The following is a 15,849-nucleotide window of genomic DNA, read 5'->3' on the forward strand; positions in this document are numbered from 1 at the left end:
GAGATGTTTCTAGCCCCCTTGCCACAACTGAGCCTGTCCCTTCCTGATGCCCTCACTTGCAACAGGACCCCAACTTGCCCAGTCACCCTCCCAGCTCTCTGCTCACCCCTACTCCCAGTCCAACTTATTCTCAAGCCTGGCTCTTCTCCAGTGTCCTCAACTGCTTCCTTTATTAGAACCTGCATCTCTCACCTGGAGACCCATTAGCTTCTGCTTCACTATTTTCCCAGTTCCAGCCATAGCATTCTCTTTCTGGCAGAATAGATCTTGTTTCACCATCGCCTATACCCACTAGTCCCTCCCTCTGCTCAGGGTAAAGCCCAAATCCTCAAATCCTGTGGGACCCAGAAACCTGCCCCAGCCTCCTCAGCCCCTTTCTAGACCCCCTCACCTCCACACCCCACACCCCTGCTCTCTGCTGCCTTCACTCAATTTCCAGTTTAAGCACACTGGCTCCCTCTGGAGGCTGGTATGTGCTATACTACGGGGTCTTTGAATGTGCTATTCCCACTACAAGGGACAATCTTCCCAGATCTCTCCTCACACACTTATCTATGGATCTCCTGGGATTTCCAGCAAGTGGTTAAAAAAAAAAAAAAATCAAGAAAGCCTCTCTGAACTTATATTAGGTCAGATATCCTGGAATTAGGGAAGTGATCACAAGAAGCAGTTATGCATGTTGCAGAATACAGGAATGGTCAGGGGGTGGGGGGAGGTGATCCTTCAAAGCAAGCTGTCTGGGTTCAAATCCAAGTCCACCTTTGAGCAAATCCCTTAAGGACTCTGTGCCTTGTTTACTCAGCAGTAAGAGGAAGGCACACTAGCCGCTGCTTCATAGATTGTGAGTATGAAATGTACCACAAGTGTGGAAGTACCAAGGCCATTGCCACATGTGGAGCTGGCAGCCTTCAGTTATTCTAAAGTTCATTCACGAGAACAATGGTGTGACTAAAGCCAGGGTTGGGAGGGGGCACTTCGAGAGCATCTCCATGGTGCCTCTATTTTAGTCTTTCAGGGAACCATCTGGAAGATGAAGGCTGTCGACTTGTGGCAGAGGCTGCTTCACAGCTTCATGTTGTCCAGAAACTGGAGTGAGTTGTACGTCCCACTGTTGGGTAACAAGGGGAACCAGGAAGACTCCCATCTTGTCCCTGCCACACCCTGCTTCCCATGCCCACAGTCAGCAATAGTAGCAGCATCTACCCAGCTTCCTCTCTCTCCAGCTAAGTTGGGATGTTGACGATACCTTGCCCTTGCCTCTGCCCTGAACCACCAGTAGGCTCACCATCTAAGCCCATGCATACAGCATGTCCATGGCACATCTGGCTCACAAGCCGGTCGTCCTTGCACCAACTGGCAAAGCTAGAGCCTTGCACTGGGCCAGAGCGGAGGTACTGGCTTGGTTGGTTCTGTGCTGCCAGATCAAGGCGTTGGGGGACAAAGTGGTAGGTTTGGTTGAGGTGAAGGCGTAAATTGTTGGAATGGTGACCCAAGAAATCAGGGCAGAGATGGTTGGGTTGTATTGGGGTTTTACAGTCCTATTTGGGTAAGGAGGAGTAAGGTTGAGGCAAGTGCTTTGGGGTTCAGCTTTATCTGTGTCACTCCATAACTTTAATAACCCTGGGGAAGTAATAGAATGTCTCTGGGCCTCAGTTTTTCCTTTGTAAAATGGAATTAAAATGAAACCAGGCATGTCTAAAATGTATATACAGAGCCTACTATGTCAGTCCTCCATGTTACTCCACAGACCACAAAACTGAAGCTCAGAGAGGGGAGAACCATGAGCAGTGCTCATGGGTTAAGCCAGGAAACCCGATTCCCTGAGTGTGTGTGTTGGTGTGTGATGGGAGTGGGGTAGGGGGTCATACAACCCTTGGCTCTCATGGCCAGAACTCCTTGAGAGATGCTGCCTGGGGACTCATGACACCTAACAACTTTCAAGCCAAAATGAAAGGACAGGAGCTGTCTGCCTGCTGATGCTGCCTCCCTCTCCTCTCCACAGCCTCAGTGACAATGGCCTCTCTCGGACTGGGGTGATCTATGTGTTGAAAGCCATGAGCACGTGTGGGGTCCTGGAAGAGCTGCATATCAGGTGGGAGCTTCAACAGAGCACCATCACTTCACTTTAGCCCTGAGCCCCAGAGCTCAGGGTCTTCTCAATACTTTCTAAAGCTCCCCATAGCCTTAAAGACCCCCAGAAGATGCTGCTGGGGGTCTGCAAAGCTGGCACTGCCTGTGATGTGGGTCTCTTCTGGAGAACTGCCCGGAGCTGATGGAGCCAGCTGGGAATGGCAGTAACAGAAACCGAGAGAACAACTCTCTAGCTCCTTGCCCCCATTTGGTACAAACGATGCAGTGCCCTATGTGTCCCCGGCTCCTGTGGGCCCTCTTCTTTTCAACTTCCTTCCGTCCCTTCCCAGCTTCTCCTGAGAACAATCTCCAGGTGACATGTGTCCTCCTGTCTCCTGGTCCAACCTCAGTTCTATCTCTATCAGTATGAGGAGCTGAGGACAGGTGTAAATGAACGTCAGTGCTTTCCTGAAAGCTTCGTTCTTGGTTCTCAGCTGCACGGAGGGTCTGCTTCATGCACCCCTTAAAGGGCTGGAGGGAAACCAGATTCTCTCACAAGATAGATTGGGGGCCTCATTCATCGTGATCATTGAGATATACAGCATGTCGTGGGAGACAGCACCCAGATCCCAAAGTGCTGCAAGCATCCGAGGAAACCCCCCACCTCAGGGAAGGCAGAGAGGGCTGCAGACTGAGGCACAAACAGAAAGAACCCAAGGCCTCTGTAGCAGGAATGCTTCATGCCTCAAAGCCTCAGAGGAAGTCATGGGAAGGGGCTTAGCTTGGACAGGTGTGATGCCTTAGTGGCCCCACTAACCTTCCCTTACCCATCTCTTGTCATAGCCTGCTAAGCAACACCGTGGTACTCACATTTGCCCAGGAGCCAAGGGAGCAAGAGGGGAGCTGCAAGAGGTGAGGACCCAGTATGTACATACCTCTTTGGGATGCAGATGTGCTCTCCCTGACCCAGAGAGACCTTGACAGGAACTCACAAAGTAGGGCTATCTCTGTATCTCAGAGGGCAGAGTGTTTGTGTAATAACATGCATAAGCCCTGGGCTCAGTTCCCAGCACTGCGCAAGTCAAACAGGATGGCACCTAAGATATATGAGAATTCACCAAGGGTCAGGCAGTGAGCATGTTTGATGGGAGACATGGGTCTGATGAGGAAGGAGCAGAGGGCAGACTACTGGAAGCCCTGTGATGTAGGATCTGGGTAGCATGACAGGCCAGGCTGGAAAGGCTGGACATTAACTATTCAACAGAAGCTTGAGGTTTTAGCCTAAATATTGAGAAGAGTCAGTCTGGCCTGGAGCTCTGATATGGTCAGAACTCCTATCTTCCTTTGGCACAGGGACCATTCAAAGGGGTGTATGCCTCCCTCCTTCAAAAGACTTCCAGTATATGGCCAGAGGCTTAGCTCTGTGTCTTGTGTGTCTACCCACAGGCTATTGCATATTGCATAGGGTCTGAACTCTGGAGGTTGGTAGGAGGAGATCTGTCATCTCTACCATCCCCTGTGATGGTAATGACAATGATATTAATGGTGACCATAACCAGGGTGAATTGAGCACTTACTCTGTGTGCAGCTAGCTAGCACTAGACTGAGACAACTCACATGTGCCAAACTAGTTCCAGAGAGAGGCCAGTCCCAGTCACATGCCAGACTGAAGACTCACTGACCCTGGCTAAGCACAGAGATTGAAAGGTGGACAGTGAGTTTGGGGATGGATCCCGGAGCCAGAAGCAAGATGTGTTCAGTCTGGCCTTGCTATGTGTTCCTCCAGGAGGACACCACTTACCAGCTTCATGTCTCCTGTGACCTCTGAGTTGTCCCAGAGATCTCGAAGGATCAGGTACGATGGCAATCTCCTTTCCTTGTCCCCAAGCCTCAAGCCTGTCTCAAAGGCTCCCCAGAGGACACCACAACATGCTGTCCTAAGGAGTTATGGCTGTCAACTTCTTGTTCCCTGCATAGCCCATCCCTTCGTCACCTCCTACTACCTAGGCAGCCGCATCCTTGTACCCTACACCCTGGACTGATCCCCAGTTCTGGGCATCAGCCTAGGCTCATCCCCTCAGCTCTGCATCTTCCCATCAACACCGTCTTCCTTTTGCCTGTCTGTCTGTCAGTTGGTCTGTCTGTCTCTCTGCTTGCCTATCTCATTCAGCGTTTGTTTCTTTCACCAAGGCCCTCAGTTTTATCTCTCCTGTCTTTGTTTTTTGTCCCTGTCTGTCTCTGCTACTGTCACTCTGTGTCTCTTTGTCTCTGCCTATGTCTATCTCTAACTACCCCAATGTTGTCTCTACCTGTCTTTGTCTCTATTTCTACCTGTCTGTCTCTGTTGCTGTCTCTCCATTTACTTCTGTCTTTCTCTCTCTCCCTCTGGTCCCAGCCCTCTACCTCTCTGCTATTTGGAGCATGCTGTGTGTCAGTCCTCCTGCCTTTCTCAATGCCATGTACCACAACCCCACCTTTCTGCCCACTATGGGCAGCTTTCCTCTGGGCACAGTGTCTGGTGGACCCTGCAGAGCTGTAGGTCTTGCCCCTTACAGGCTGACACATTGTGGCTTCCTGGCCGAGCACACAGAGAAGCTATGTGAGGCACTGAGAGCCAGCTGCCAGACCTACCACCTGGATCATCTTGAGTGAGTATTTGATTCCAGAAAGGCAGCAGTGGGTACAGTAGAGGGTTGCTTGGTGATAGAATGCAGGTGTCCTGTTTTCTTTTCAAGGGTCTGATCCCCAGCTTTCTTTTCCATTGACATCAGAGACCCTTCAGAGACCTGGGGGTGAGATGGGGGACAGTGACTTTCTTTCCAAATATACATCCCACACTGGTACCCTTTGCAGCCATCCCTGGCTCCCAGAAGACCACATATCTTGGAAAGAATGCTGGAGTTAAAGGGGGTTGATGTGCCCTGTCTGTGAAGTGCAGAGATGTGACCTAGTGCTTAGATTGGGTTCCTTGTCCCAGGAACCGGGTGACCACACTGCTACCAAAGCAGAACCTACACTCTCCACTAACCTTTGCTTCTTCCTTTCCAGCCTTTCAGACAACTCTCTGGGGGACAAAGGAGTGATCCTACTAAGCCAGCTCCTCCCGGGACTGGGTCCCCTGAAATCCCTGAAGTAAGCAGAGAACCCCCCCCAAGGCCTCTGGGTTCCTACAAGTGAGAGGGGTTGCTCTGGATACAGTAAGGATGTAACCAGAAAGTACATATGAGCCCTCTTCCCACAGCAACACACAGGCAAATGTTCAACAAAGGCTCACCCTGGCTTGACTAAACACTGACTTCAGAGAACTCAGGAGAAGCTTCAGGCTTTTTCCAAGCAGTTTTCCTCCTGCTCCCATTTAGGAGTCCCCTCCCATTTTTAACTTACCCCGAGTCCCACCATTCTCTTATCAGGCAGCGAACTAGAGTTCAGAGGGTGCTCTGGGCTCCAGGCTCCAGTCTTAGCTCCTTCACCAACACAGCCTGTCACCTTGAGCAAGTTCCTACCGAGCTAGCTCATCTCCACAGCTGTGCATTGAAGTTGGGTGGGGGTTGTGATGGTCACCTGGGGGTTCACTGGGGTCTGCTGTCTGCCATCAGAGACACTCCCATCCCTGGCCCTGTGCTCTGGCATACAGAGGGCATGTCTGAGTCCTTCACCATTGTCACTGTGTGATCCCCAGCCTCAGCAGGAATGGCTTGTCCATGGATGCTGTGTTTAGCTTGGTCCTGTGTATGTCTTCCCTGCAGTGGGTGTTCCACTTAGATGTCAGGTGAGTGGCTGCCCTGTCCCCCACCCTCTCCCTCCTCTCAAGCTCCTAGTGAGGCCTCATTTTTACAGGTCACTTTGGGTCATCCTCAGGGTCTTAGATGATACCAGGTGCAGTGAACATGTGCTAGGAGTTCAGGGAATGAATGAATGAATGAATGAATGAGGAAAATGTGTGGCTCCATGGTCCCAGGAACAATCAAATTTCTCCAAACTCTCCTTGGGACAAACATCTTTCCACTCTCCCTTACTCTCCAGGTTGTCCTCAGATACTCCTGAGCAAGCTAGGAGCAGGCTGGTGGCCTTTGGGGCTCAGGGACTGCCCTAACTGGCATCTCAAGAGTTTATGAAGCTGGAAGGGAAGGCAACAGCCAACCCACAGCCCTGGATCTCCCCCCATACAGATAGCCTGCAGTTTTAGAAACACTCTGTCTATCTCATCCTTCCCTGAGAATCCTAAGAATAGAGGTGTGGTGGCCAATGCTGGTCCTTAACTTTATAGGGTCCTTATGTCCTTATTTGGATAGAGCAGCAAAGCCTGCTTCATCTCCCAGTTTACCACTAGAGGGCGCTGAAATAACAGGCCAAGAGCCTTGCAACCTTATTGTTACGATACTCCCTGGGTGGCAGGCTATCTCCTGGTCCCTAAGCCCTTCTGGGGAGGGGACTTTTGGCCCCTTCTCAACCAGCTTCCTCCTCTTCACTTTTAGCCTCGAGAGTAACTGCATCTTCCTTCGAGGAGCTGGGACCAGCAGGTGAGGAGAGGAGATCTGGGCGATGGAGCTAGCCTGTAGCTCTGATTCCTGCTTCTTGTGGATGCAATATCTCCACCCTGACAAACATCCTGATGCCCAAGAATGGCCGCTAGGTCTGGCGAGGTCTCTGGGGCAGCCTCGCTATCTAGTCTATAAGTCCCTACTGAAACCAAGTTAATTCTCATTTAGTATTTCACGGGCGCTTCCAGCTGCCCCCTGGTGGTAACAGGCGTCATGGCCTCGAACCCTGGAAGTGGCCCTCACAGCTGGGCTTAAGGAGGGGCCAGCCGGGCAGTGACCTCACCACAGCTAAGACAAGCAATCAGAAGCCAGGCTAGCCCTGGCCTAGATACTCTTGGTTTCCCCAACTTACAAGCTCTGAGGGAACTAAGGGCAAAAGAATTGAGAAACACGGAGACAGAAATATGGTTTTGTCAAGTTGGTGGACGGGGAGACACTCCATTCTGTTTCCACTCACCTGGTTAGGGGCGGCCCAGGACAGATGTGAATTGTTGATTTTCCTTGCCTCAGCTTCTCTTTCATGGATCTCAGTTCCTCCACGTGAGCAATGAGGGGCCTGTCTGGAATCAAAACCTCAGATCCCTTCCAGGTGTGGCAGCCCTGAGGGCGTGGGAGCCCCCAGGTATGCTCAGGCTTTCTTTTTGATTTGCTTTCCACCCTCCAAGAGATGCGCTAGCTGGTGGACCAGAATTCCAGGCTGGAGCCCAGTTACTGGAGCTGAGTCAGCGGTACACCTCCAGGAGCTTCTGGTACTGTATTCCGCTTTTGTTTAGGGGTTAGAGATTGGGCAGAGCCAGGGGCTCAGGGCTATATATTAAGGTAGAGGGAAGAGAGTTTGAGAGATGAAAAAAGAAAGAGGCCAGGGTACAGGGGCCAGCGCTGGAGGCTGCTGGGCCCTTTGGATCACCTCAGTGGGGCTAAGGCCTGATACTCTCCTAAGAGAAGATTGCTATATCTCTGAAATACACTGGAAACCCAGCTGTCCCCCTGCCTTGGTTTGCCATCTGCTTTTGAGACTTTCATTTCTAGAAAGGTTCACGTCATACCCTAGAAAAGTCTGGTCTGGGAGTTAGGGGATCTCCCAACTAGGTCACAAGGGACTAGAAGACCTTTGTGAGACTTGACATTCTCCTGCAAGAGAGGCCGAAGTAAAAGATGCCTCAGCTGGAGAGATGGCTCAGCGGTTGGTTAAGAGCACTGACTGCTCTTCCAGAGGTCCTGAGTTCAATTCCCAGCAACCACATGGTGGCTCACAAATAGGATCCGGTGCCCTCTTCTGGTGTGTCTGAAGACAGCTACAATGTGCTCATATAATTAAAAATAAATAAATTTTTTAAAAAAAGAAAGAGAGAGATGCGTACATTGGCATCAGCAGCACTATTCAGAGAGAACCCAGGCAGGAGAGGCCACATGAGCAAAGGCCAGGATGAGGCATGTTTGGAAGCATTGCACTGTAGCTAGAGCACATAGAAGGAGAGCTTGGGCAGTGTTCAGTTTTTGCTTAAGAGTACTAAGGAACCACTGGGGATTTTAGGCAGTGGAGAGGCCCCATTAGATTTTCAGTGTTGAAAGATGAGACATGGACTGGAGAAATGATCCAGCAGTTAAAAGCACTCGGTGTTCTTGCAGAGGACCTGGGTTCAGTTCCTAGTATTCACATAGCAGGTCCCAACCATCCATACCTCTAGTAACAGGGAGTCTGACACCCTCTCCCAGGGGCTCCCATAGATACCAGGTATGAGCTTGGCGCACAGGTATGCATGAAGGCAAAACACATTTTATAAATTAAAAAGGTGAGACACTCAGAGGGTGGTAAAGGATTGTGAGTGGAAGTCCGTGTTGATAAGCGATCCAGGTGAGTGAAGATGGGGCCCGGGCTCAGGCAGAGGTGGTGGATGGAGAGGATTCACCATATAGGACAGCTTTTGTGTAGATATCCTTACAGTGGTCACAGGAGAGTTAGGAAGGGGAGTGTGCTCCGCAGGGCATAGGAGAGGCACCCAAGGCCTGCAGTTCTGGGGAGGACGTCTGTCAGAAGGAAAAAGGGTATCCTAGGACTACAGGGTCCTCTCTGATTCCCCATGCTTTACCCCCCTCTCAGCCTTCAGGAGTGTCAGCAGGAACACCTAAGCCTTGCCTACCTCTGTGCCACTCTGGAGAAGTGCCCAGGGCCTCTGGAAGTCCAGTAAGTAATAAGACAAAACCCTGAGCGCACAGTGTGGTGGCTGTGCAGAAAACTGGGTGAGGGCTTATAGGGGAGACTTGTGAAATCTCTGCCGGCCTTCTTCCACCAGGCCGATCAGCCCTACTCTGGGAGTTATAAGACCAGTTATCACTGGATGGTCAGGCCCTCTCCCAGGAACCTCAAATACTGAACCACATGGGGTTCTGTCTCAGAGCCCCACACAAGTCTCCCCCCTCATCCTGCTTCTATGGCTAAGCTCATTACCTTTGAACCCCTCGTCCCTGAAATACCTCACATACTTCAGAACAACCAGGCCTGCGACCATTACCAGGAGTTCTTAGCCACATGGAAGCTGGCTGAGTGCCTGCACTTCAGTTTCTACTTCTGTGAACAGACAGTGAGCCTTTTCTTGGGAGTCAGTGTTGAGATTCTTATACAAGAATAACCTTTAAAAACAGCAGCCTGGAGCCCCCTCACTAAACAAACCCTTCCTCCCACCAAATCATGGTGTCAATTGTCACAGCCTTGTCCACTTCTTGCTCATTGTATACTCTGTTTTTACTTTCTGGCTGTGTAGTTCTTATCCAAGATGCTCAGGACTGAAAAGGTTTTGAATTTCCTTCAGATTTTGGAACGTTTACATATGCAGAATGAGATACCTTGGAAAAGGGAATCAGGTCTAAATACAACATTCCATTCATTTCGTGTAAGCCCTCAGAAAGCAATATCCCGTTTCTATAATGGGCTTGCTGCACTTGGGGCTGGGACCTGTCAGGACTGGAATTTTCCACTTTCAGTGTGACATCAGCGCTCAAACTATTTCAGACTTTGGATTTTGGATTTTGAGTTTTCCGATTAGTGCTGCTCCGCCTAAGGCTGCAGTCCTAGACCAGGTACAGCCTGTGTCTGCAGTCCTACACAGGTGCAGCCTGTGTCTGCGGTCCTACACAGGTGCAGCCTGTGTCTGCGGTCCTACACAGGTGCAGCCTGTGTCTGCGGTCCTACACAGGTGCAGCCTGTGTCTGCGGTCCTACACAGGTGCAGCCTGTGTCTGCGGTCCTACACAGGTGCAGCCTGTGTCTGCGGTCCTACACAGGTGCAGCCTGTGTCTGCGGTCCTACACAGGTGCAGCCTGTGTCTGCGGTCCTACACAGGTGCAGCCTGTGTCTGCAATCCTACCCAGGTGCAGCCTGTGTCTGCAATCCTACCCAGGTGCAGCCTATAGTCTCACCTGCATTGAACCTGCTTTCCCAGTTTGCAGCAGTCTCATGTCCTGACATCTGTCTCCATCTCAAATCAATTTCAGGTCATTGGACAAGCTAATCCATGTAGACCCCAGTGTAGGTTTCTATGCACTTCTCTGTACCAAACACATCCAGAAGGAGGGGTTTGCATTGTTTGACAAGATTGGATCTGGCCCTGGAAGATCTCCCTGCATCTAATTACTATTCAGTGACAGTGTGGCTTTCCCTCAGGGTCAGGTCATGTGAGTCCAATTCATTAAAAGCATTTTATTACATTTATTCATTTAGTGTTTGGGGATGGGAGGGAGTGTATGTACCCATATGTAAAGAGTGTGTTCAGAGGTCAGAGAAGAAGTTTCACAAGTCATTTCCCAGAGATTGAACTCAAGTTGTCAGGCTTGGAAGCAAGTGTCTTTGCCCTCTGAGCCATCTCACCAGTTCTCAGTTTATTTTTTAAAATAACTTATTTTGTATGCATATGAGGGTGTGCTTACTCTCTGAACTCCATGGAACTCACGGTTATCAGTTCTCGCTTTCCACCATGTAGATCCCAGGGGACATCTCACATCTCACCCTTCCCCAACTGATTTTTTTTTTAACAAATTATTTTAGAATAAGTTTAGACACTGTTTCAAAAAAGTTGCAGAGAGTCCACACCTAGTGCTACATAGTGTGTTTGTTACAGTGTTTGTTACAGAAAGGAAGCCACCTGTGGCTGTTGACTCTGGCTTTACATCCTTTCCATTGAGAGGAAACCCCGCATTCTGGACTGCAGTCTGCATCCCCATTGTATTCAAGCTTCTTAGCCTCCTCTTTCCCCAAGAGCTCACCTTTCTTTCTGGTTTTCCATTTCCTTCCTGGTTTTGCAGGTCCTCGGCTAGGTATTTTGTAAACCATCATCTGGCTGAGTTTGCCGGGGTTTGGGGGTACGGGGGCTTGTTTGTTTGTTTGTTTGTCTCCAGGTTAAGCTAGGGTCTGGACTTGGGGGAATCATCCACCAGTCCAACTTCCTCCTCCTATCACTTTAGGGCTGCACACTGTCATGCTTGACTTGGACTACCTGCCCAAGGCTGTGTCTGTCACACTTTCTCACTGTGAGGTTGCAATGAGTGACTGGCGGGTTTGGATGGGCCTCAGAAATCTACCTCTCTCCAGTAGGAGGTAGTTGATGATCTTCCACCAGCATCTTGCCAGTCCATGGAGTTTGTCGAGAGACAGACTGTCCTACAGTCCCTAAAATGTCCAGCAGCTTGATAAAAACACACAGAATAAGACAATTTCATTTGCTCCATCCAATGTTTCTAAGACACATCTGGCTTGACCCAGTCTTCACAGGGGATGCTGTTGGCAACACATCTCGTCTTATCTCCTGAAGGCTCTGGCTGTGAAGCCATGCTGTCCACTTTCTAGAAGGTTCCCTCACCTCATCAAATCCTTTGCTTCACAGATTGTCCTGCAAGTCCCTGAGTGATGACAGCCTGCAGACCCTGCTGCAGTGCCTGCCCAAGCTGCCTCAGCTCAGCCTGCTACAGTAAGTCTGGGTTTCCAGTCCTACTGCCCAGCTGACCACATCCCCCATGCTGTGTGTCCTCATCTTCTCCTCTGTCCACCACTGCATCAATTCATCTCACACATCTGAGACTCAGATCATCCAACTTCAACCTAATGTGTTGTCTTCTCTGGATTTGTTTGTGTTCTAACAACGGGGTTGGTACATCAGCTCTTGCTCTGGGTTGGGACTCAAATAGGCCATGTACTCAGAAGCTCATGAAGGATGGGAGGAGTGTGGCCAATAGTCGGTCATGCTTTTGTTGCCTATGGAAAGGTCACCTACCCCTACGAAGGGCCCAGGGAGATGTAGGCCATGTATATGTCACATGCCATGTTTTTAAAGGTCACCCTCTAACTCTGTCAAAGGGGAGGAATCTAAGCGGCATCCATCAAAGTATTTAAAACTCTGTTTTCTAATTTCAGTGCAGACTGGTTAGAATTTAAAAAGGATTTACTTTAAATACGTTTCTAGCAGAGGGGGTTGGGAAGAAGCAGCCACAGCTGAGATGGAAAAATACAACAGGAAATTAAATCATAGCATTAATAGCAGCACCAAGAGCTGCTCGGCTGAGCTCTGGACATGGACAAGGCTGCTACATTGCCTCTGGGTGCTCGCTTCTCTTCTGACCCTCTGGGTGCTGGGGAGGGGAACGCGCGGATGTGAAATGGTCAGAGATAGGATAGTCATCCGACCCACAGCTCTAAGTCACACAGCATCAGCTGTGACCCTTGCTTGGCCTCAACTTCATTTCACTCACCCTCCATGCTGTTGACCAGACACCGTCTGGGGTGTTATGGACATGGGAGCAAAAAGCAAACAACTGGGTCCTTGCCTTCTCTGTGTTTGCCTTGTAGAACAATGAGCCAAGCAAAACAAACAAACAAACAAAACCAGTGATGTGGAATGGTCCAGCCAGGTGGCGTCAGGTGAAACCCAAGTCCTTGGGGAGGCTAAGGCAAGAAGATCACCAGTTCTTGGTTAGCCAGGGCTACAGAGTGAAGTCCTGCCTCAGAAACAAAACAAAACAACAAACCCTAAACAAAACAATCAATACATGAATGTAACCAATAACAAGGTTCTTTTCTCTGAGTGGTAATAGGCGCGATCAGAGAAAGCCTAGTGATCCAGAAGGATAACAGGGAGAGTCTGCCTTTGTAAACTTGTAAAGGGCAGGGAACAACGCTCCAGGCAGTGGGAACAGTGTGTTTGCAGCCTTGATGAGCTGCAGGAACAGCCTTGATACACATGAGATCAGACGCAATGGCTGGCAGGAAGGAGCTAGGAGACAAGATGAAGGGAGACATCAGGGCTGGTCATATAGGACCTGGCAGCCAGAGAGAGGGTTTGGATTTTCACCACCAGGACCTTGGAAGGCAGTATACACGAATAGGATGAATTTTCAGATGCTAAGATTGACTGCTGAGTGGAGACTGGGGGATAAGAGAAGCAATGGGAAGAGAAGAGCTGGGCCACAGGCAAGACGCACCCACGGCCAGGTCTCCAAGGCCGGAGTTTGCAGCTTGTTACTCGGTTGGGGTGTCTCTAAGATGTCTGTCTCTCTGTCCTCCCTCACTTCCTGCTGCTCATGGTCTCTGTGGTAAGAATACAGGTATTCAAACAGACTAGTAAGACTAGAGACTAGTCATATTGGTGAGTTCTGGCTTTAATGAAGAGACTCTGCCTTAAAGAATACTGTGGGAAAGAAAAAGAGATCAAGAAAGATTCTTGATAGCAATCTTAGGATGTGCTCTCTCTCTCTCTCTCTTTCTCTCTCTCTCTCTCTTTCTCTCTCTCTCTCTCTCTCACACACACACACACACACATACACATGAGAACATGCCCCATACACATACAAGACTATCACATACAGAAAAGAAGATATCAATGTAAAGGAGATGCTTAGTGGCTAAGAGAGCTTCCTGCTCTTGCAGAGGACTCAAGTTCCATTACCAGCACCCATATAAAATGGTTCACAACCACCTATAACTCTATCTCCAGAGATCCAATGCCGCCTTCTGCATTCTCTGGGTACCCTGCCTCCAAATACACAGGTGGCATACACTCACACGGGCATATACCCATACAGACATATAAATATAAATAAATCTTTTTTAAAAACTTAAACCATGGCAACAATCATAAGCATGCCAGGCAGGGTTCCTGATTCAGAAGAAAGAATACCACAATTAGTCCCATTTGCTCCATAAGGAACCCGAAACTTAGAGGTTCTAAGACTTTCAAAAGGTCACATAGCTAGCAAATGGAACTAGGACTCAGACCCCATTCAACCTGCTTCTGCCCCAACCCCTCTTTGCCTCTCTTGAATCCCTCTTGACTTCCTTATTACCTTGCTGAGGTGGCAGCCAAGATATTCTCCTCCTCCCACCCCTCCAGCCTACCTGATTCTTGCCTAGTGACCCGCTTGACCCCACCCCTTTCCTTCTCAGGCTGAGACACACGGTCCTGTCTTTAAGAAGCCCCTTCCTGCTGGCTGACATCTTCAACCTGTGCCCGCGGGTTCAGAAGGTCAATCTCAGGTGGGTATCATGCTGGGAGCCCTAGGGCTAGTCTTAGAGGGTAGAGCCTGATATATGGTGGGTGTAAGTGATCAGAAATACCCAAGCCAAAGTTTGGGGGCCCTCTGAGGCAATGGCCAATGGTGAGTGAGTGTTTACTGTCACTACAGGTCCCTATGCCATGCTGTTCTGCACTTTGACTCCAATGAGAAACAAGAGGGTGTGTGCTGTGGGTAAGTCCCTTAAACCATCCTGGATATCCATAAGGGATCATGGACAAGCAGACCTGCCTCCTGGGGTCAGAGCAGAAGCAAGTGCCTGTTGCCAAATGTAAGCTGGTTCCTCCAACAAGAAGAATCAAAGGCCCAGAGAGAGCTAGGCTGGGCCCAGGGCTAACGGAGAGTTGTGTCCAAATAGCTAGAATTCAGGACTGGGTCTACAGAAAGGGCTTCGCAACCTGCCCACACAATCCAGCTGTCCAGGGCCAGGGTTACCAGGGCCTGCGGCCTTGAGCAAGCTGCTTATCCTTTGACTGTTGGTTTCCGCGGGTATAGTAGGGAGCTGTGGAACAGCAGAATATTGGCAAAGCTGTACAACCATTATGTAAGGCACCAGGCATGTGCAGACATGAGTGGCCCTGCTCTGCTGACCCTGGTAGTACTTCAGGTGACAGAGACTGAGGCACTGGAGGGCAGGAGGGGCCGCCTTTGGATTCAGAGGCACTAGCTCTCTGATGCATCCCTTTGGGCTAGGACCTTCTTTGCTATGAAATGGCAATCAGTGAATAGCTAGCACTTACTTGGCACCAAAGGGCGATCATAGAGTGGGCGCTGAGCTTGGCCTGCTGACTGCTTCAAACCCAGAGGCAGACACACCCTGGGTGTGCAAAGGGTTAAATAACAAATAATTAGGGCACATGGGTGGCACATGTCTGTAGTGCTAATACTCAGGATGCTGAGGCAGGAAGATCATGAGGATTTTGAGTTCAAGGCCAGCCCCAGCTACTTAGAGAGTTAATGTCTTTAACGAAGAATTTTTTAAAGTTAAGGAGAGTAATAATGGTTTTTGAAAAATCAGCTGGCAATTTTATTACCTCTCTGACTTCAGGGCTTTTGGGGGTATTGGGGGGCTGTTAAGATTGCTGGCTAGCCATGACCCTTTCATTTAACTAATTAACAGACAGGTCAACTGTCACTTTACATGTCACCTTTATTCTCCCTCTTCAGTCTGTTCTTTTTTATTGGGGGAAGGGAGTGACTAAAATTATCCAGAGGTCTTGAACTTGTGTTGGAATCTCCTAACCTTGATCTGGAGTTTCTGGTCTGTAGGTTTGGTGGGGGACCCAAGTTCCCAAGTGATTTTTGATATGAGTGGTTAGGGACCACACTAAGAATCATCCTTCCCAAAGGGAATACATAGGCACCAAAAGGGGCCTGCGGGGAACAGGAGCTGTGGGTAACCCGTGTTTTCAAATGTCCTCTGGAGCCCAGGGGCCATACCCAGGAAAAGCTGGGGCAAGAATGGGTCAAGTATCTGAATGCTTCCTCTCTTGTTCCCAACCCGGCCATGCAGCTTCCCAGGATGCAGCCTCAGCCAGGAGCATATAGAAACGCTGTGTTGTGCACTGAGCAAGTGCAAAGCCCTCAGCCAGCTTGAGTAAGTTGGGAGGGGAAGGGGGGAGTTGTGCACATCTGGATGGGGCTGCACAGGTGCAAGAGCATGAGGGTCTGTATGCGCGGGC

At 49.8% G+C, this 15,849-nt stretch overlaps 1 protein-coding gene across 3 annotated transcripts in view; it reads left to right on the forward strand.

Moving 5' to 3' along the window:
• Nlrc5 (NLR family CARD domain containing 5) overlaps nt 1-15,849 on the forward strand; it is a 95,068-nt gene that overhangs the window by 54,509 nt on the left and 24,710 nt on the right. For all 3 annotated transcript variants that reach the window (XM_031340910.1, XM_031340908.1, XM_031340909.1), the window contains exons 14-27: nt 1,008-1,091; nt 2,003-2,092; nt 2,914-2,982; nt 3,857-3,925; nt 4,626-4,718; nt 5,119-5,202; nt 5,750-5,839; nt 6,546-6,590; nt 7,277-7,360; nt 8,713-8,796; nt 11,488-11,571; nt 14,040-14,129; nt 14,279-14,341; nt 15,681-15,764. In XM_031340910.1, the coding sequence (XP_031196770.1) occupies nt 1,008-1,091; nt 2,003-2,092; nt 2,914-2,982; nt 3,857-3,925; nt 4,626-4,718; nt 5,119-5,202; nt 5,750-5,839; nt 6,546-6,590; nt 7,277-7,360; nt 8,713-8,796; nt 11,488-11,571; nt 14,040-14,129; nt 14,279-14,341; nt 15,681-15,764 (1,113 nt within the window). The remainder of the gene's footprint in view (nt 1-1,007; nt 1,092-2,002; nt 2,093-2,913; nt 2,983-3,856; nt 3,926-4,625; nt 4,719-5,118; nt 5,203-5,749; nt 5,840-6,545; nt 6,591-7,276; nt 7,361-8,712; nt 8,797-11,487; nt 11,572-14,039; nt 14,130-14,278; nt 14,342-15,680; nt 15,765-15,849) is intronic.

Source organism: Mastomys coucha, unplaced genomic scaffold (assembly GCF_008632895.1).
Source record: "Mastomys coucha isolate ucsf_1 unplaced genomic scaffold, UCSF_Mcou_1 pScaffold22, whole genome shotgun sequence".
NCBI classification, from domain to species: domain Eukaryota; kingdom Metazoa; phylum Chordata; class Mammalia; order Rodentia; family Muridae; genus Mastomys; species Mastomys coucha.